Source organism: Ranitomeya variabilis, chromosome 5, assembly GCF_051348905.1.
Source record: "Ranitomeya variabilis isolate aRanVar5 chromosome 5, aRanVar5.hap1, whole genome shotgun sequence".
Taxonomy (NCBI): Eukaryota; Metazoa; Chordata; class Amphibia; order Anura; family Dendrobatidae; genus Ranitomeya; species Ranitomeya variabilis.
In genome coordinates, this window is record NC_135236.1 from 73,752,769 (window position 1) to 73,773,025 (window position 20,257).

A 20,257-nucleotide genomic window follows, 5' to 3' on the forward strand; every position below is an offset into this window, starting at 1 on the left:
ACAGAAGTGGCGAAAAATTCTCAGATGGGCAGAGGATCACGTCCCCTCTCCGTCAGCCGTCCACATTCCAGGGGTGGACAATTGGGAGGCCGACTTTCTAAGTAGCCAGGGCATCGTTGCGGGCGAGTGGTCTCTTCTTCCCGCAATCTTCAGCCAGATTTGCCAGCGGTGGGGCGTTCCAGACGTAGACTTGATGGCCTCCCGTGCAAACCACAAGGTTCCCCAGTACGTCTCCAGATCTTGGGATCCGATGGCCGTCGGATGTGACGCTCTCGTGATCTCATGGGCCCAGTTCCGGATGCCCTATCTGTTCCCGCCTCTCCCCTTGATCCCAAGGGTAGTAAAAAAGATCAATACAGAAGGAGTCCCCATACTCCTGGTAGCGCCAGATTGGCCTCGCAGGGCCTGGTACGTGGAACTGGTGAACATGCTATCGGACGTTCCGTGGAGGCTTCCGGATCTTCCGGACCTTCTTTCGCAGGGGCCCCTCTCCCACCCGAATTCTCGGTCTCTGAATTTAACGGTATGGCCGCTGAGGCCGCGGTCCTGAAGAACGCGGGTTTTTCGCATAGCGTCATCCAGACTATGATAAGGGCGAGGAAACCGGCTTCCTCGCGTATTTACCACAGATGTTGGAAGGCCTTTTTCCAGTGGTGTCAGGACAACAATCTGTTTCCTATGACCTTTTCCCTTCCTTCCCTTCTCAGCTTCCTTCAAACGGGCCTAGATTCGGGTCTTTCCCTTAGCACCTTGAAGGGTCAGATTTCCACTCTATCCATTCTTTTTCAAAGAGACCTAGCTTCCCTACCTCAGGTGAGGACCTTCATCCAGGGGGTTGCTCATATAGCTCCTCCTTACCGTTCTCCTGTCGAGCCTTGGGATCTCAACCTCGTCTTAGACGCCCTCCAGCGGGCGCCCTTTGAACCGCTTCAGGACGTTTCCTTCTTGCTTCTATCCTGGAAGGTAGCCTTTTTGGTCGCCATCACCTCCATCAGAAGGGTGTCAGAACAGGTGGCATTATCCTGTCGCTTCACAAGTTGGATGTGATCAGGGCTATGCAGATTTACCTCGCCAGAACTGCCTCTTTTCGTCAGGCCGATCCTCTGTTCGTCGTCTCGGATGGGCTTCGAAAGGGACTTCCCGCCTCCAAGTCCACGATTGCTCGTTGGATCCGTTCGGCGGTTCTGGAGGCATACCATGCCCAGGACAAACAGCCTCCTTCGGGGGTGAGGGCTCACTCTACCCGGGCAGTGGGAGCTTCCTGGGCAGTTTGTCACCAAGCTTCGGCCTCGCAGGTTTGCAAGGCCGCTACGTGGTCATCCATGCACACCTTTGTTAAATTCTACGGGGTGCATACTCAGGCTTCCGCGGACGCGAGCCTGGGTAGGAGGATACTGCAGGCGGCGGTTTCTCACTGGCCAACCAAACTCCTCTTTTTCTGCAATACCCACCCTAGGGACTGCTTTTGGACGTCCCATGGTTACCTGTGTCCCCCAATGAAGCGAGAAAGAAAGAGGGATTTTTGGTTCTTACCGTAAAATCTCTTTCTTGGAGCCTTCATTGGGGGACACAGCACCCTCCCTTGAAGTTGTACCGTGTTGGCAAACGTGCCGTTGTTGTGGGTTGGTACATAGGTTGAGTTTTATATTACCTGTTCCTACTACTGCTTTTGCACCAACTGAGTTGCCTGGTGCCTGTCGGAGGGTGTATACTGCCGGGGAGGAGTTACTTCTTTATTTGCATAGTGTCAGCCTCCTAGTGACAACAGCATACACCCATGGTTACCTGTGTCCCCCAATGAAGGCTCCAAGAAAGAGATTTTACGGTAAGAACCAAAAATCCCTCTTTTCTAATTCTGAAAAACCTCTTAATGCTGGAATATGAATGTTTATTGTGGGGGTTGGGGTTATGGATTACCCTGTAAACCAACATTACTAATACCCATGAAGCACGGTGAGGAATAATATTGCACATAAATAGAAGGTTGTGAAAGACAAAACTTCAGGTGACATCAAGAATGTGTTCTCCAGATCGTCAGTAAAATGTCCCATCTGTATAGGAAGTCCCGATAAACCAAGGATGGAGATTGTCCCCGTGCACCTACAAGGGCAAACAAAGATATGAGGAGTCCATGAGTTTTCTATGAGAAATACAGGTGCAGCAGAGCCGAGATTGTCACTTGGCTCCAATCATGTTTTATTCTAATGGGAAACACTGAAAATAAAGTCTCCTTATTGGAAAAACATGTGCCGATTTCACCAGCTGACCATTTCATTTGTAGGAAAGTGTCCGGAGAAGAGGGATGGGGCAGTTGGATTTCAACATGCCCCATCCCTCAGTTTTCAGAAGCGATAACGCACCATCCATCTGAAATGTCCGCCAGCGGCTTACTCCATGGTCTCCGTTCAGGACAGATGCACATTCGGCTGCATGTGTCTGGAGAACGCAGGTATCTAGGGTGTCTGGACAGGCTATGTGCAGGGGCTCTGTATTTATATCCGCCACCTGGAGCGAACGATGGTGTCCAGAAGGAAAGGCAGGGAATGGGAATTTTGAGTCGCCCTTGAGTTTTACTTAACAAGTGACTTTTTAAAGGGAACCTGTCACCCCCAAAATCGTATCTGAGCTAAGCCCACCGGCATCAGGGGCTTATCTACAGCATTCTGTAATGCATTCTGTAATGCTGTAGATAAGCCCCCGGTGTAACCTGAAAGATGAGAAAAAGAGGTTAGATTATACTCACCCAGGGGCGGTCCGGTCCGATGGGCGTTGTGGTCCGGTGCCTCCTATCTTCTTACGATGACGTCCTCTTCTGGTCTTCACACTCTGGCACAGGCGTACTGAGCAAAGTAATGCAGTGCGCAGGCGCCGGGAAAGGTCAGAGAGGCCCAGCACCTGAACACTGCAGTACTTTGCTCTGCCCTCAACAGGGGAGACAAAGTACACCTGCGCCTGGAGCATGAAGACCAGAAGAGGACGTCATCGTAAGAAGATGGGAGGCCCTGGACCAGACCGCGACGCCCATCGGATCAGACCGCCCCTGGGTGAGTATAATCTGTTTTTCTTATCTTTCAGGATACATCAGGGGCTTATCTACAGCATTACAGAATGCATTCCAGAATGCTGTAGATAAGCCCCTGATGCCGGTGGGCTTAGCTCAACTTCGATTTTGGGGGTGACAGGTTCCCTTTAAAACCAAGTAGCAATTTCAGCTCTGCTACATCTTTAATGGCAGTGAATATTCCTGGCATTGTACAGCCCCCATAGAAGACAAAAAGAAGAAAAAATAGTTTTATTAAGCCAAAGAGAACACTAAAATTTACCAAGTCTGAAAAACCTGCACCCTAGATAAAAAAAAAAAAAAATTATAGAAAAGTTCATACAAGTGTTACTCCATAACAGTCAGAAATCAGACAAATGTATATAAACAATAAATGTTGAGGTACACAACTATGACACACTATTTTTGGGTATGTCTAAATACATAATGCATCTTTTATCGGTATTACGGATTTAATTTTCTGCATTACACTGCACCAAATGTCTATAGATCTAACTTTCAGTATTGCATCGTAATTCACTCTGTAAATATACCGTATATATCATTCCTTGGTAGTATTCTGCCATCTGGTGGCTGCGCTTTGTATTGTCTTCTCTTTATTTTGCGTCTCTCATCGGCTCCCCTTGTTTCTTGATTTCAACTAGTAACTTCTAATGTCTAATTAGTTGTGTACCTCAAAACAACACATGATGTCCACATACATTTGTTTGATTTGTGATCAGTATGGAGTAACACTTCTATGATATTTTAGGCTTGCTCCATGTGCTCTCGATTATATGGTTATTACTTTTGAAATTATAGGCTCCTCCCCCTCCAAAAAAATAACCAAAAAATATAAAAGTTCCTGAATCTTCCTGTGTGATGGCTTTCAGTATTTTGCCCTCCTTACTTCTGAACAGGACCAGCAGAACTCAGGTTAAAAACCAATAAAAGGTAAGACCCGCGGCCCCAGATGGCGCTGCACTGCAGCAGTGGATGTCATCTGTCCTCTGTCTAGAAGTGTGTAGGAAACAAAGGTAAACTGACTTCAAGGGCATGTGTCGTCAGAATAGGACTTATTGCTTAGGTTTCAATGGCGGAAATGTTTTACCTCTTACCAGCGAATCAGAGACAGAAAATCAATCTACATTCCCCATTTTCTCTCCAAACATATAATTTGTGCTGACGGATTTGAATCAAAAATGACAATTTGTCCATGAAATTGGGCACCCAAAAAAACTCCCTGGGGTTTATGTGGAGCCCAAGTTCCGATCCATTCTGCCAACGTGTGGATCTCCCCTCTAGTAAATCCAGCAGACAAGTTTCGCTCACATGAGAGATTTAGTAAAACCTACTGGGTGTGGTGCCATTACTGTAGTGGTGGATCCATGTTGGTTTCCATAGTTTGATATATCTCTCTAAGAAACAGCAGAGCAGTGTCTTCTGAGGTCCTACAAGGAAAAATATACATATATATGTCACAAGGCCGCCCGACTCTCCAGACAGAGGACGTCCATCCGGATATGATGTGAGGTGCATCACACGTTCTCACCCTCACAAACGTTCAGTAGCTGGAAACTATTTGTGGACCACCAAACATCCTAACATCAGGCCGATCCACATAAAACTTTGCGATGACGAGTTAGAACATCATCGCACAGATGGAGCTAGTTGCCAAAGACTCAGATAACCTGTACATGTTTATAACCATGTCTGCCTTCACAATCACTGTATAAACCATACTGATAAAGAGTTGTACAGTGGTGCTCAAACGTTTACATACCCCGGAAGAATTTTGACTTTCTTGGCCTTCTTTCAGAGAATATGAATGATAACACCAAAACTTTTTCCCCACTCATGGTCAGTGGTTGGGTGAAGCCATTTATTGTCACTACTGTGTTTTCTCTTTATAAATCATAATGACAACCCAAAACATCCAAATGACCTTGATCAAAAGTTCCAGTTCCTTTGGTGTCATCATTCATATTCTCTGAAAAAAAGACCAAGAAAGCAAAAATTCTGCCGGGGTATGTAAACTTTTGAGCACAACCGTATATACAGAATCCCCCTCCGTTCCCACAGATCATGTGATCATTAGATGCCAAGAGGGAGAAGGAGCTGCTGGGTCCGAACAGACTCACATCCGCTCTGTACAAGAGAACGGAGACTCATTTTGCCCTGTAACTGGGGCTAATAAACCAGCCACAGTTACATGGAAAACCAGCAATAATAAAAATGTACCTAAAATGTAGATATGCCCTCAAAAAGGTCTCTTATCACCATAAAGGGGGAGCAGAATGTGTGAAATAGAAGATTAAAAAAAACATAAAATGTGTGACTGATATATAAAAATGTTAGATATGAAAAGGGAAAAAACAGTTCAAAAATGAATTTTGGAGGTTCTTTCTGGTCTCAAAAAAAAACAATAAAATCCAGAAAGGCAGACAAGCAACTCCTTTTGTTTCCGTTTAATTTCTGCCCCCTCGATATCAGTCATCTTTGCGAAGGTCCCATTAAAAATACGGTAAATAAAAAAAAATACACATATTTGGTATCGCTGCGTTCAGAAATGCCTGATCTATCAAACTATAAATTAAATGAATCTGATCAATAAATGGTGTAACGAGATAAAAAATCAAAATCGACAGAATGACAGTCTATTGGTTGCTGCAACATTGCAATAAAATGCAATGGGAGATCAAAACGTTCCATCAATAAAAATGTCATCTCAAGGTGCAAAATATAAGCCCTTATGAAAAATGAAAACATTACGGGTCTCCGAACATGGCAAGAAAAGCAAAAAAAAAAAAAAAATTAACACATTCCTGGCATCTTTTTTTACCACGTAAATAAAAAAAACTAAAAAATAAACTCTGTATGTTTGGTACCAACGTATTCATACTGACCTGGGAACTCAGGACCATTTCAATTTTCACCCCCTTAAGTATAGCCAAAAACTATTGCTATCGTGCACCATAACAGTCCCTCCCTACCTCCCACCCAAAAACACTCCGCCCTCCCAAAGTGATGTAATCCTATCCTTAAAGATAAGGTATGAGCACAAAAAAACGCCTAATGATTCGTTACACACTCGGGTGCCAGGGTCTCAGAGCAGCGCTCCTTCCATTACGGACAGCCATATACAGGTACATCCTTGGAAAAGTCTGGAAATATTGGAATCGTTTGCCCGCCAAGCTGGATATCTGGCTTCTCCTTCGTTAGTATAATGTCTGTGTCTTTATAGTGGAGAATATTAATTAGGATGGGTCTGAGAGGCCTACCCACCGGCCCAGGTAGGAACTGTGTGCGCCCTCTTCACCGTGACCAAGGGAGTAAGGAGTAAGGAGCTCTTTCCTAAATTTATCTAGGAGCCCTTTTTTTTTTTTTTTCTGTCCGGGTCCCATCCCCCCTCTTCCACCTTTTCCGGCACACAACTAGCCTTATGTTATTATGTCTCTCGTGATTTTCCAAGTTGTCTCCTTTAACAAACAGGGCCGTCATGGCCTGTGTATGGTTCTCAACATCTCCGCAGACAGGGGGGGAAGAGCATCCTCCATCTTCACTTACTCTGCCATCATCCGCTCCCTTTTGTACAGCATGACGGATTATGGAGATGGTTTTCTTGGATATATCCCACCTGGCCAGCCAGTGTAGAGTAACATTACATTTATTGACTGTGGTGAGGACATCCATCAATGAAGGCGTTTCGCCTGTGAGTACATCATCAGGGGCATTATTATTTCCCTAGGAGAGTTGGACACTACAGGGGATTCCTGTGAATGAGTGGCCATTTCAGGGGAACCATCATCTTCCTGTGCTGGGCGGGCGCCTTCTTGGGAGTATGTCTGCTGTTCTCCCTCACATTTTCCCAGCTTCTTGCTGCGCGTCATGGCCCCGTCACAGCCCGAAGTCGTAAGTTCCCAGTACCAGGGGTTTTGGATATCCACCTTTGCCTCTAATACCTTCACACAGATCCTCAGGAACTGACTGTTAAAACAGGCACTAGGACTCAGGGAGGTCACACGATTCTCCAGCCGAGGCGCGCAAAAATTTACTGCAGCTGTCGGGTGGCAAACCCCAGATCGGAGACCGGCAAGTATTCTGCAGCGGTGTCTGCTCCGGGCACAGTACGGCGGGCACAGTACGGCACCCACACACCAAGCATGCTGCCGCTGTTCTTACCGCACGTGGCAGCTTCAGTGATATAAGAGCACCACAGGACAAGTGTCAGGCACCCACATTACCTGCATACAGCCCCGTCACTTCCTCTCCCCATCCGGCTCCTTAGGGTGTATTTTATTCTTGTGATTAGCGGATTGTAGAGGCTCCATTCCAGCACGTCTGATCAGCTGCAGCATAACCATGACCCCCAACCCTGGCACCTTTTAGTGTAGCCCCTCTCCCTTTCCACCCCACTACAGTCCCTGTAATATGTAGGCGACTGCGGTCGTTACCAGTAACAGAGGTGACTCTGTAGTGCAAACAGATATTCGTTGAAGCTCTCGATCGGCTTCTCCTGGAGAACGTAGTCGTATCGCTGACCGCTATTTAACATCCCCACATCGAGCTGTACCGGCTCCTCCTTCACAATAACATCATCTGACGCTGCAACTACAAAAATAAAATGTCATTAGCATCACACATTGAATATTGCGTCCTAGCGCCAAGATATTTCTTGTCAATTTCAAATGGCCCATTAAAGGGACAATCTATGGCAAACACAGAATCTGGGTGAGTGTGAGCAATAGGGGTCTGTTATTTGTGAAAATTACAATATCTCAATAACTAGGGGGCAAGAAATAGATTTTGGGTAGATTTCCAGTTCAGAAACTTCTGAATCAGAGTTCAACATCCTCAACATGGAGAGATCTGAAGTTTTGCTGACTGCCTGCAGTCACCACCAGAGGGAGTCATTCAGCAGAGTATGCAGAAAGCTCCCGTGCTCCCTCTAGTGGTGGCTGCAGGTAGAGAGAAAGTTATCATTGAAGTCCTTGTTAATTCACAGAAACAGATTCTATATATATTTTTAACCTTTCAATCCTGTATATGCAGCATTCTTTTATCTGGAAGACACCTGGAAGTCATTAATGGGATTGTCCACCCTTAAAGAGTTATTCCCCAAAAAATCAAGTTATCCCTTAGCCATCAACAAGTTGTTCCCCATCTTGTAGCTAAGGTCAATGCCCTCTGGGACCCCAGTGATCACAAGATTGGGGCTCTGCTCCTTTCAGGAAGGGGCTTCCAAATGCCAACCTTGGAATTCCTGAGGTATACATGCCCATCCTACATTCCATTCATTGACTACGAGACTGGCAGAAAATAGCACATTGCTCGCCAATCCTATAGAAAATGAATGGAGTGTAACGGAGCATGCACACCTCCACTCCAAAGCCGAGTTCTTGAGATCACTGTGGTTGGACCAGCAGTGATCAGCAAGTTACCCACCAATCCCTTGGATAGAAGCCTCTACAAGGTATGTGTAGAGAGTCCCTTACCAGGCATAGCTTCTGGGACAGGTGCAAGTTCAGAAACAGTCAACTCGGCAGCTTCTACAGTTGGAGGTGGTAACGTAGGTACAGGGGGCCGGATAAATGTCTGCCAGGCTACCCGAAGAGACCCCAAAATGTCTGTACCCATTCGCGTTAGTCCTTCTTTCAGTTCTGTTAGAAAGAAATGGAACATTACTCATAGATGCATTGAAAACATGGATTCCTTAAAAGGGTTGTCCAGTCTTGGAGTAAAAGTCTGCAGTCACTTTACGGGACGGCAGACTTCTGAATCCTCACAGAGTGCAAAGTGCGTTGCCTGTATTATCTGGTACCGGCGGCCATGTGACCGCAAGCATGCAATTTGCATACTTCAGGCCACATTCTGACTAGTCGTGTCCGGTCTCACTCAACTCACTTGTATTGAGCGACCCTGCGTATGTCTAGTAGGTATGTGTCCACATGTATGCAAATAACACACCCTCCTGCTCCTGGTACTGGAGAATCCTCCAAAATCAAAACTACTCTTTGTTCTAGTCTTTAACCAGATCCAAAAGTCATAAATACTTTCAAAAGTTGAAAAAAAATGGGTCAAAATTGAGAACTCCGCCAGAAACTACCTCCAGGAGGTGGGATAGACTGGAGTCAGATGCATCCCGCACCTCTCTAGTTGCCAACCTTTACCTACTCTGTTCCCCACCGTTCTATCACTAATTATTCCATAGATAGCTGTACAGATAGGACCTCAATTACCTAGATGCATCCTCTTCCTGCCTTTATGGTGAGGGATCAGCATTGGCTCAAACTCCTCTTCCTTCAGAACCATGGGTTCAATCCTGCATGCGACTGGATCAAACTGCAAATATTAAAGAAAAATAGTAATGGAATTAATATTATTTTACTTTTTTTTTTCTATTTTTTACTGTTACATAGTGAATAAAACAGAAAAAAACCCTAAATTGTGATATTTGAAGCTACTTACTGGATGATAGATATTGAAGAAACGTTTACAGGTGGGGAACTGGTAATTGGGGTCAAGCCTCTTCAATCCTCGTACAGTCAGAAACATCCCAATTGGAGAACCCCACGCAAAGAATATTTCCGGGTTGAAATTGAGATGTGGGTAATCGATTCGGGCCTGAAAAATAGAGCAGAATAGTTTCACGTGAGCTTTGAAGACTGTTAGGGATAGAGGGTAGAATATTTGATACCTGGAGGACTCACTCTGGCAGAGGAGAAGGTCAATCACCACATCATGAATTGCCTCAATATCGTGGAAAGTTCATGTGAAGGACATAGCTTCTATAAGCTCCACCTGTATTTGCTTCAAAACCACAAATCGCAAGCCAGGATCCTTCCCCCCCTCAACACTTCAAGCGTGTCTCAGGGCGGCTTGTGGCGGACAGTCCTGCCATCCCCACCCCCAGCCCACTTCTCTGCGAGCAGTGCCAGGAGGAAGACTGTTGTCATTCCTCAGTATCCCTCCCTCATCCATGGTCGACACAGTCATCTGCACAGTCCGAGACCATAACGGTGTAGGAAGGAAGACGTAACCATTCCAGCGACACCCCCTCACCCGGGGGCTCCAGTGCCATCTTCGGGACTGTGAAGAAGGAGTCAGGGTCACGTCTAAAAGCAGGAATCCTTCTCTTCCTCAGACCCTCTTCATGGCAGAGGGGGCAACATAGGAAAGCGCAGCCCATGCAACAACAGGACACAATTTGTTAATTTAAAGATAGGCATAGGAGCTTTATTTAAAAGACAGGTGCCCTACAGCTGGATAGCACCCTGTTTATTTTCAGCCATTACTCGAGCCCCCTTATTTTTAAAAATTTAGGCCATGGCTTCGTTCTACTCCCATTTTCTGATTAAACCACATCCCCAGCCACAACTTAGTCATTCGGAGCAGCAGAGACTTTCTCGCGCCTTTTTGACTAATCCCTGGGGTTTTACTTCCTATTAAGCGCAGGCTAACAGCACGCCTTTTTTCTGACTCTGCCCCTTCCTCCAGCTGATGCCATTGATCACGCGGTCTGCAGCCTCCAGCATAGCTCCAGGAGAAGCTGCCTTGGTTTCTGGCTCAGCTCTAGACTCACGCGCAATCCTTCTCTAGCACTCGGATCCCTGCCCACCAGGTTTTCCCACACAGGACAAGGCAAGCCCTGTTCTGGCGGTCCGATCTTTAAGCTCAGCTCCTTCATTTTTTTTTTTAAATCATGTATTTTTTATTAAAGCATATGACACGCCATTAACACAGTCCGATACAATTTCCAGACAAATACCGTACATTAGATACATGACCTGATAATATATTTTTATTTTACTAAACAACACCCTTACCACCTAACCAACCCCCCTCTCCCTCCCCCCAATTTCTTGCCCATTATCCAATATAACCATCTGACAGCATCACTTCTTGAGAAAAGATAACAAGCTTTACAAAAACAAGCCTGTACATGTAGGAGTCCCCCCAGAATCAACTACACGACACCCATTCTACTTTGCAGTATCTCAGCAGACGCCACACCTGGGTAATCCATCCATCCACCCCACACATTTTCAAATTTTGTATTCTGACCTCTCTTACTGTATATATTTCTTTCCATAAGGACAATAAAATTTATCTTGTTGATAAATTCCTTTTTCCCTGGTGGTTTTTCATCCAACCAGTGTATTGCGATAAGCTTTCTCGCAGCATACAACAATCTTGCGATAGTCAGCCTTCCACATTCATCCGTAACAATATCATCCATACAGCCCAAAAGGCAAGTCAGCGGGTTACGCACCACATCTACTCCTGTCACCTCCTGGATCAAGTTAAGCACCTTCACCCAAAAGGGTTGGGGCGAGCACACGACCACATCATATGTAGCAGATCAGCGCCTTCCTCACCTCACCTGGGACATTCTGAGTCACCTCTCAGTCCTGCCTTCCTCATCCATGCCGGGGTCCTGTACACCCTATACACCAGGTATAACTGTGACACCCTCTTAGCCTCACTCAGGGAAGCCCTGGGGATATATTGAAGCATGGACTCCCACCGGGACTCCGACAAGGGGCCCACATCCGCCACCCATTTCTCCTTAATCCTTAACGGATGCTTCAATAAAAAGCTATCCATCAAACCCCTGTAATCAAGGTAATGAACCCCCTCGTACTCCTCCGAGGCCCAATAAGATTCAACAAGCTATCTGACTGCAGATTCACGCGCGACACCTCATTTTAACAGTTTAGGGCATGTCTCAGCTGCAGGTACTGAAAGAATGACTTCTGGGTTAAAGGAAACTCAGTCCTAAGTGTCTCAAATGTTTTAATAACATCTCCATCAAGCAACTGAGACACGAACGAAATGCCAATGCGCCTCCACTGACCGAACAGCCGCAATCTCATGAGCTCTGCCAACCTAGGTTCAAACCAAATTGGCGTATATCTCGTAAATTCCGTTACTCCCCTCCATTGCTTAATTTTCTCCCATACTTTCCCCATCATAGCTATTGTTGGGAATTTTGGGGGGTTAATTCTGAATCTACCTGCTTCAAGACTGGCCAACAATGGGCCCTTCCCTACCGCGCGTTCAATGATTATCCCCGCTGAAGAGCTTTGTTCTGGCTCTCCCCAACCTACCATGTGCTGGCATTGAGATGCTATATAGTAAATCCATGGATTGGGGACCGCCAGACCACCCTCATCCTTTGCCCTTTGCAGATGTTTCAATTTGATGCACACCCGTCCACCCTTCCAAATTAAATCCCTAAATAGAGTATTGATCCTATAAAATTTACTCTGAGGCAGCCACACTGGAGCATTATGCAATATGTAGAGGAGCTGAGGCATAAGTATCATTTTGATCAAATTGGCTCTGCCTGTGACCGACAGAAATAGCTTCTTCCAGGCCCCAATCTTCTGCTGAAACTTCTAAAGCAAATGAGTCAGGTTGAGCCGCACATAGTCCTCTAATTTGTCCGAAACCACAATGCCCAGATACTTAGACTCATGTACTACTCTTAAGGGAACCCCAGGGTCAAGAGTCAGAGGAGCCGCCGCGTCCATGGGCAACAACACAGACTTCTCCCAATTAATAGTTAATCCGGGAAGAGCCCCAAATTTAGAAATACTGTTCAAAGCGGCCCCCAGAGACTCCTGTGCATCTTCCAAGAACAATAACACGCCATCAGCGTACAGGGCTATTTTTTCTTCATAGTTTCCATACCGAAACCCCTTTACGTCCCTGTCCCTCCATATTGCCGCCGCCAAGGGCTCAACAGCAATTGCAAACAGCAGAGGAGACAATGGGCACCCCTGCCGCGTTCCCCTATATAAAGGAAAATCCCCCGACAAGACTACATTCACCCGTATCCTGGCTCTTGGAGACGCATACATCAGCTGCACCCAGCGTATGAACCTCTCACCAAAACCCATAGCCTTCATGACCGCCCACAAATACAGCCACTCCACACTATCAAACGCCTTAGCGGCGTCTAAAGACACCACAACCCTCCGACCCATATTATCCGTCTTTACCTGCATATTGAGAAACAGTCGTCGAAGATTACACGCTGTAGAACTATTGGGCATAAATCCGGACTGGTCCCGGTGTATTAGTGTTGTTATCACCTTGTTAAGACGGTTAGCCAACATCTTGGCCAAGATTTTGATATCTATTGTTAATAACGAGATTGGGCGATAAGAAGCTGGATCCCTCGGATCCTTACCCTGTTTTGGCAGTACAACAAGTATTGCCTCCCGCATGGACCTCGGCAGCTCCCCCTCCACCAGACCAGCAGCATACACCTCCAATAAGGCAGGAAGCAGTATCTCTTTAAATTTTTTATACACCTCCCCCGGGATCCCATCTACCCCCGGGGCTTTATCTTTGGGCATAGAGACCAATGCGGCGTCAAGCTCCTCCAAATTAAACGGCTCCTCGAGAAGTCCCCGATCGGCCACTGAGAGTCTGGGAAGCTGTACCTCTGTCAAGAAACCATCCACCTCCTCCATCGTTGGCTGTGCCCGTGACTTATAAAGATCCGAGTAATACTCGGTCATCACCTCCAAAATTGCTTTGCAACCAGTGTGCTCCTTCCCATCCCTTCCAAGCGACTATATGTGTGGAATCTCTCTGCGCCGTCACTACTCTGGATAGGAGATGGCCCGCCCTGTCCCCCTCTTCAAAGTATTTGGCAGTTTGAAACATTCTTCTACGCTCCGCTGTTTTCATTGCCATCTGACATACTCTATTCTGCGCCACCTTTAACCTTCCCTGTGCCTCTGGGGATTGATCGTTAATTAATGCCTCCTCCAACTCTTTTATCAACATCTGATCCTTCCTGCCTGTTTCTGCCTTGATTCGGGATATCCCCTTAATACAGAGCCCTCTGAAATAGGCCTTCGTGTCCTCCCATACCGTCAATACTGAAGCCGACCCAGCATTAATTTTAAAATATTCCTTAATTTCCCCCCCATGTGTCCATCTAAATCAATAAGGTGTAGCCAGAACGGATTCAGCCTCCACATGCACCCCCTAGCAGACAAGGATCCCACACCCTCAAGTATCACACTCATGGGGGAATGATCAGATATTGTTCTAGCCATATACGTTACCTCTCCTACAAGGCCCAACATCTGTGAATTGCCCAAGGCCAGATCTATTTTTGACAAAGAAGCAAAAGAGGATGAAAAACAGGAATACTTATACACCCCAGGATGAGAAATCCTCCATAAATCATGCAGAGCAGTTTCCCTCAGGACAGCACCAAATGGTGTGCAATTACCACCCGACTTCAACGGCTCTCGTCTCCCCCTATCCCAGTGTGCGTCCGGAATGTTGTTAAAGTCCCCTATCATCAAAAACGGTATCCCCGGTGTCTCCTCCAATATACCCAGAACTCTGTGGATAACCTTTGCACAATATGGTGGTTTACAAAGCAAACATACGAATCTACCCGACTGATCTCTAACCACTTTGTGATACACAAAAGGTACGCCATCACAGATGAGGATGCTGACCCCCCTGGAATATGCTGAATATGTGGCATGGTACCCCACCTGAACCCATCTCTTAGCCAGAAAATGCGTTCTCTCCTTCACCATATGAGTCTCCTGCAGATAGATCACTGACGGCTTGGCATCATTCAAAAATTTAAACACAGCTTGCCGCTTCACACCAGACGCCAAACCCCTGACATTCCAACTCACAATTCTCATTCTTCCCGCCATTTTCCCTCCTCAGTACATATTATCCCACATTCTTTCATCCATTTGCGGCCAAAGCCACAACCACAGTAACCATGGTGATGTACATTATACAAATATTTCCCCATCCCCCCCCCTCCCCCCACACAACAGAGAAACATCCCCAACAAATCCCCATCCCATCCTTCCATCCCCTCCTAACACGGAGGGGAGAGCGCACTTTATCCGGAACAGTCTGTTAACCCCGTCCAACAGTCCCGCCGCTTGTCCCAAACTATTGGGACTCTCACATGACTTGTGGATTGCAGCCTATTTAAATTTCAACTCGAGATCCAACAAGGGCCGATCCCCGCCTCATAAGAACACAAAAAACCCAGGGGGGGGAAAGGAGCCAATGGATCCCTCCAAAAAAAAAAAAAAAAAGAGGCAGTAAAAGAGAAACAAGAATAAGAAAGAACCGTTCTATCATCCCACTGAGTCCTTTAATTTCGCTTGACGCAAATGTTGCTCGTTGCTGTCCAGCCATCCGAGTGCCTCTTTATCCTCCGTGAAGAAGTGCACTTTCCCTTCAGCGACCACTCTTAGTTTGGCCGGCTACAGCATCGAGTAAGTGACGCCGATCTCCCTCAGCCTCTTCTTGATATGGACAAATTTGGCTCTCTGCTTCTGCACCTCTATGGAGAAGTCCGGAAATATGGAAATCCTGGAGCCATTTATCTGCAAATCCGGGTACTCTCTGGCATGTCTGAGAATGTCGTCTCTGTCACGATAGTGCAAGACCTTGACTAGCACTTGTCTAGGAGGACGCCCAGGGGGGAGGGGATACATAGGGACGCGGTGTGCTCTTTCAATAGCATACATCCGAGATAACTTGTCGGCTCCAATATGGTTTAATAGCCATTTTTCAAAGAACTCTGTTGGCGCCGAGCCTTCCGTCTTTTCAGGCACCCCAATCAGCCGCACATTATTGCGCCTGGACCTATTTTCAAGGTCGTCCGTTTTCGCTTGTATGGCAGAAATCGCAGCACTCAAGCGTTTTGTAGCCTTATCCGCCTTAGTAATACAGTCCTCGGCACCGCTAATGCGTTTTTCCACCTCTCCCATCCTTTCCTTAGTCACGTGCAAGGAATGTTGCATTTTGGACATGTCTGCCTGCATGACCCCCATCTGCGCAGCAATATTGGTGATAGTATTGTGACTCTGTAAAACCACCTTAAAACACATCCTTCAGAGTGGGCTTCTCAGGAATCTGCATTCCCTCGATGCATAGCACAGAGCCTTTCATGATTCCCCCGCTCTCCTCCTTCTCCTGCACAGAACAGCTCCCACCATCGCTGTCCTCTCCCTCCTCCTCCCCCAGCTCCTCCATATCTCTGTGCCCCACAGGCTTAATCTTTCGACTTGCCTGTCACAGTAGAGCTCCGGATCTCCTCTGTCTGTCGGGCGAAGCGCTGCAGCCTGGCTGCAGCATCTGCTCTCCTAGGATCCTCCCCCGCAATCACAGGCTCCTCTGACAGCCTTTCCTCCTGGCCGGCGCCATCTTGGGTCTTTCTCTCCTGCTCCCCAGCCGCCTTCCTGGAGCTCCTTCTGCTGGTCATTGCCCCGCAGGCACTCAGATCCGCAGGCACCACACCGGTCACGGATTCCCCAATAATTTCAGGTACCTGGCCACCAATTTTACAGGCTGCAATCCTGCATATAGCTTATACTGAGCGGGAGCTCCTGCCTCAGACGACTGCTAAGCTTAGCTCCTTCATTGGGCCCTGCCTAACTGTGCAACTTTAGGAGTGGAGAGCAAGACACCCCTTTATATTCTTCTCTGCAAGGTCAGGATATTGTGTGAACACGACCAGGTCAATATACGACCAGAAGGGAAAGAAGGGCCATCACACCTATAGAGTTTGTGGGTCATTCCAAAATCATTATAGCATTAGTATGGAATTAGTCTACTACAAGACTGCTCACAGATCAGGATACGGCTTCTGCTCCGACTGCTGCAACTCAAACACGCAGGTATTTCAGGAATTCCCCCTTCCAAGGACTAGCATGCACCCTCTCCTTCGAGTGAGTGGCTGCCCTATTTCATTCAGCAACCACCCTAACCAAGGTATCCCAGTACTTGGTAGAGGTCCCAACACAACTACCTGATAAGCCCTCTGACCCTGCGGCTCTGATCCTTTCCCAAGATGTATCAGACGCATGCAGCTATGGCAGACCATGTAAAGGTTCAGAAAGCAGGCGCATTCGAGCTCCACGTCTGGACCCCTTTGCTGCCTACATCATCCAGGATTACTTCCATGTCTCGTTCCTCTTTCCCCGAGGTAGTACCGCCCTCCGAGTCAGAGTCCTATCTAGATTCAAACCAGACCCTCCAAGCTACAGGACATGATGGACAGCCCGATAACAACTGTCAAGCAGACCGAGTAAAGGAAGATGAGCCTCCCCCCATGGAGCACTCTGTCAACCATCAAGAACACAATGCTTCTTGTGGGTGTTTTCTCCAACCATGAAGAATCTGACAGGAGTGTCCATGCGGACAGGTAACACTCGGGAAAATTGTGTCCTGAACAGATAATGTCCTGAGATAGTCTTTCCCTTTGACCCTGTATCTCTCGCACAGATTCCCCCGCAGCCTGAGGTCGCCGGTCATTTAGATCCCTTGTCCCTGGCAGGGTGCACCTGCCTTTAGTATATACAGGAACATCACACCTGTCCCTATGGTCAAGTCCACAGATCCACTAGAAATGTGCCATAACCATGATTTAATAGTATTACACCCCTGTCATTGTCAGACAGTGCTTCTGCGGTAGCTAGTAGGTCAGAAACGATGTGTCACCAGACCCCTACCACAGTTATTAAATGCTATACAAACTGAGAACCGTTTTAACTCTTTCCACCATCTTAGTCAGACCCACCAGCTTCCCAGAGCGTAGCTACGGAGTGGTTACCTATGCGTCAACCGTCTGGTACTCTGTCCACTCTCTGCAGTGTGTCAGACACACCAACCTCAATGACAACAGTTAGACCATTTTTTTCCTATGGCAACAACCGCCTGGTGATTCACCAGCTCCATGACCATAGCTGTGGAGCGGTTACCTATGCAGACTTACGCCGGTTCTCTGTCCACTATTCATAGAGTGTCAGACCTACTAGCTCCCGTTCTTCGCAACTATGAAGTGGTTGCCTATCCCGTCAACTGTCTAGTTTTCAATCCACTATCCACAGTGTTTTTGTCGTCTTTTTTGTTTCCACAGAAATGGACCACTTCAAGTCTGTCAAGCTACAGGCATGGTACTAGAATTATACAAGGAAGTCCAAGACTATTATTTTAGGCAATTCAACAACTATACATATCAAACGTAGAAACGAATAATGAATCGAATACCGAAGCATAATTAAAATTTGACTATTTATAATGAAAACTTAATAATAAAATAAGCAGAGATGTCACAATAGGGGACGCTTATAGGTGGCACGCAAAATACATAAAACATAATATGTGTACTTTTAATTAAATTTATAATGACTTCAAAGTACCATGGGGAGCAATGGATTAATGGAATGAATCAGGTAATGTGCACAAACATCAATAATACACTTGTTGTACAGACAATGGATCACTATTATGGTGTTATTCCTTGCTATAAATAATGATTAAGACCATAGAACTCTCAGAAGTAATGGTGCTATGTTATAGGTGTATGGACTAGGTGCTGCCCTCTTAAATTTATATTTGCAACAGTGTGAATGAATCAACAAATAATGCAGCCCTTAACGCTGTGTGAACTACCTAGAGCACCTAGGAGAGATGCGGTGGAAAGAATAGTGATAAAGTGCTTAGTGCCTCATTTTATTTACCTGGTTGAGGTTACACTATGAAAGAGCCTTCCCTTCAGATGGCTGGTCATCACAGCCGCACTGCAAACGTTATCTTGCCTATAACTCCTGTGGGCAGAATCTTTTTTTCACAGTTGGTGCCAAGATCCTTCCTCCTAGCGTACGAATTCTAGTAAGAATTCTCGGCCCTTCTCCTTGGATCAGAATTTAGTTCTCTCTGTTATGATCCTAGTGGCTGAGGATCGCAAAACGGACTAGCTAAGTAAATGAACTTAGACACGAGCTCTAGGGAGGTGGTAACTGGACTGACCGCAAACCTGATCCTAACCAACACACTAAAGGTAGCCGGTGAACATACCTAAATTCCTGGACGTCTCGACGCAGCCTGAGAAACTATCTACTCCTGGAGGGAAAGTAAGACCTCACTTGCCTCAAGAGAAATCACCCCAAAGATATAGAAAGCCCCCAACAAATAATAACGGTGAGGTAAGGGGAAAACACAAACGTAGAATGAAAACAGATTCAGCAAATGAGGCCCTCTAATACTAGATAGCAGAAGACAGATAGGGAACTGTGCGGTCAGTTAAAAACCCTATGCAAAAAATCCACGCTGAGAATACAAGAACCCCCACACCAACTAACGGTGTGAGGGGAGAAACTCAGCCCCCTAGAGCTACCAGCAAGCTAGGAAATCACATATTAGCAAGCTGGACAAGAAACAAAAATAAAGCAAGAAACATATGACCACTGATGGTCAAAAATCAACCAAGCAAAACTTAGCTTCTCTTGAAGAGACTGATAACGAAGGACTGCAGGAGAGCTCCAAAATAGCACTGAAGACATTGACAGCAGGCAAGGAATAATGGTCCAGGTGAGCTAAATAGCAAACCTGAATAGCAAGTAATGAAACAGCTGATTCCAGCCAAAGAGCCGCAGTAAAACAAAAAGGCCACTAGAGGGAGACAAAACAGAGAACTCACACAGTGTTCACAACATCTCTCGCCCACCTCGGGCGAAGCATCTCCTGACTGAAAGGAGCCTTTTTCTCCTTCCCCCCCACCCTTCAGTTTCCGCTCTTGACATTCACGATCAGTGGTAGGCCATGTCCTTGGATACTTGTCTCCCGGGTTGAGGAGCAGTCTTTAAAGAGCTCACAACCCTGAGCCGCTGGAAAGACCCTCTAACAACCCTCTGAAGTTCAGAGTCTGCACTATCTGCCATTTCTGAGTTACATAATCTCCAGAGCTCAACTCTAAATAGGGTGTTCTTGGGTTTTTGGGTGCCAAATTAAATGTTTTCTCTGCAGCCTCACCCCTGGTGTCAACCTTACGGTCTGGCCCAGAAGACCCGGTTTTGGTCCCATGGAGTCTTCCAGATTGTCCAGACCTGCCTTCTCATGATCCTCTTTTGCCCAGCCCTGTCCTCCAAGGGTCCTCTCTTCCTCCTGAATTCTCAGCCTCCTAGTTTACATCATGGCTGCAGAAGCCGCAGCCTTGTAGGCTGCTTGCCTTCTCCGACCAGGCTCTTTATACCATAAAGACAGCGAAGTAACCACCTTCCCCCGCATAACTGTCAGGTCACACCACTGTCATTTTTTCTTCCTTCCTTCTTGGGTTTTCCTACTGTCGGGCCTAGACTCCAATCTGTCCCCCTATTATTTAAAGTGCCAGGACACACTTTACATCCCCTACCAGAAGACCTT

General features: G+C 46.6%; 1 protein-coding gene across 3 annotated transcripts in view; it reads right to left on the bottom strand.

Moving 5' to 3' along the window:
- Positions 1 to 1,869: 1,869 nt before the first annotated feature.
- Positions 1,870 to 20,257, bottom strand: part of LOC143774549 (triacylglycerol hydrolase DDHD2-like) — an 89,488-nt gene continuing 71,100 nt past the window's right edge. For all 3 annotated transcript variants that reach the window (XM_077262254.1, XM_077262251.1, XM_077262252.1), the window contains 6 exons: positions 9,509 to 9,664; positions 9,280 to 9,382; positions 8,536 to 8,700; positions 7,495 to 7,651; positions 4,396 to 4,491; positions 1,870 to 2,100 (listed from right to left, as the gene is read on the bottom strand). In XM_077262254.1, coding sequence (XP_077118369.1) covers positions 4,410 to 4,491; positions 7,495 to 7,651; positions 8,536 to 8,700; positions 9,280 to 9,382; positions 9,509 to 9,664 — 663 coding nt within the window. In that variant the 3' untranslated portion in view covers positions 1,870 to 2,100; positions 4,396 to 4,409. The remainder of the gene's footprint in view (positions 2,101 to 4,395; positions 4,492 to 7,494; positions 7,652 to 8,535; positions 8,701 to 9,279; positions 9,383 to 9,508; positions 9,665 to 20,257) is intronic.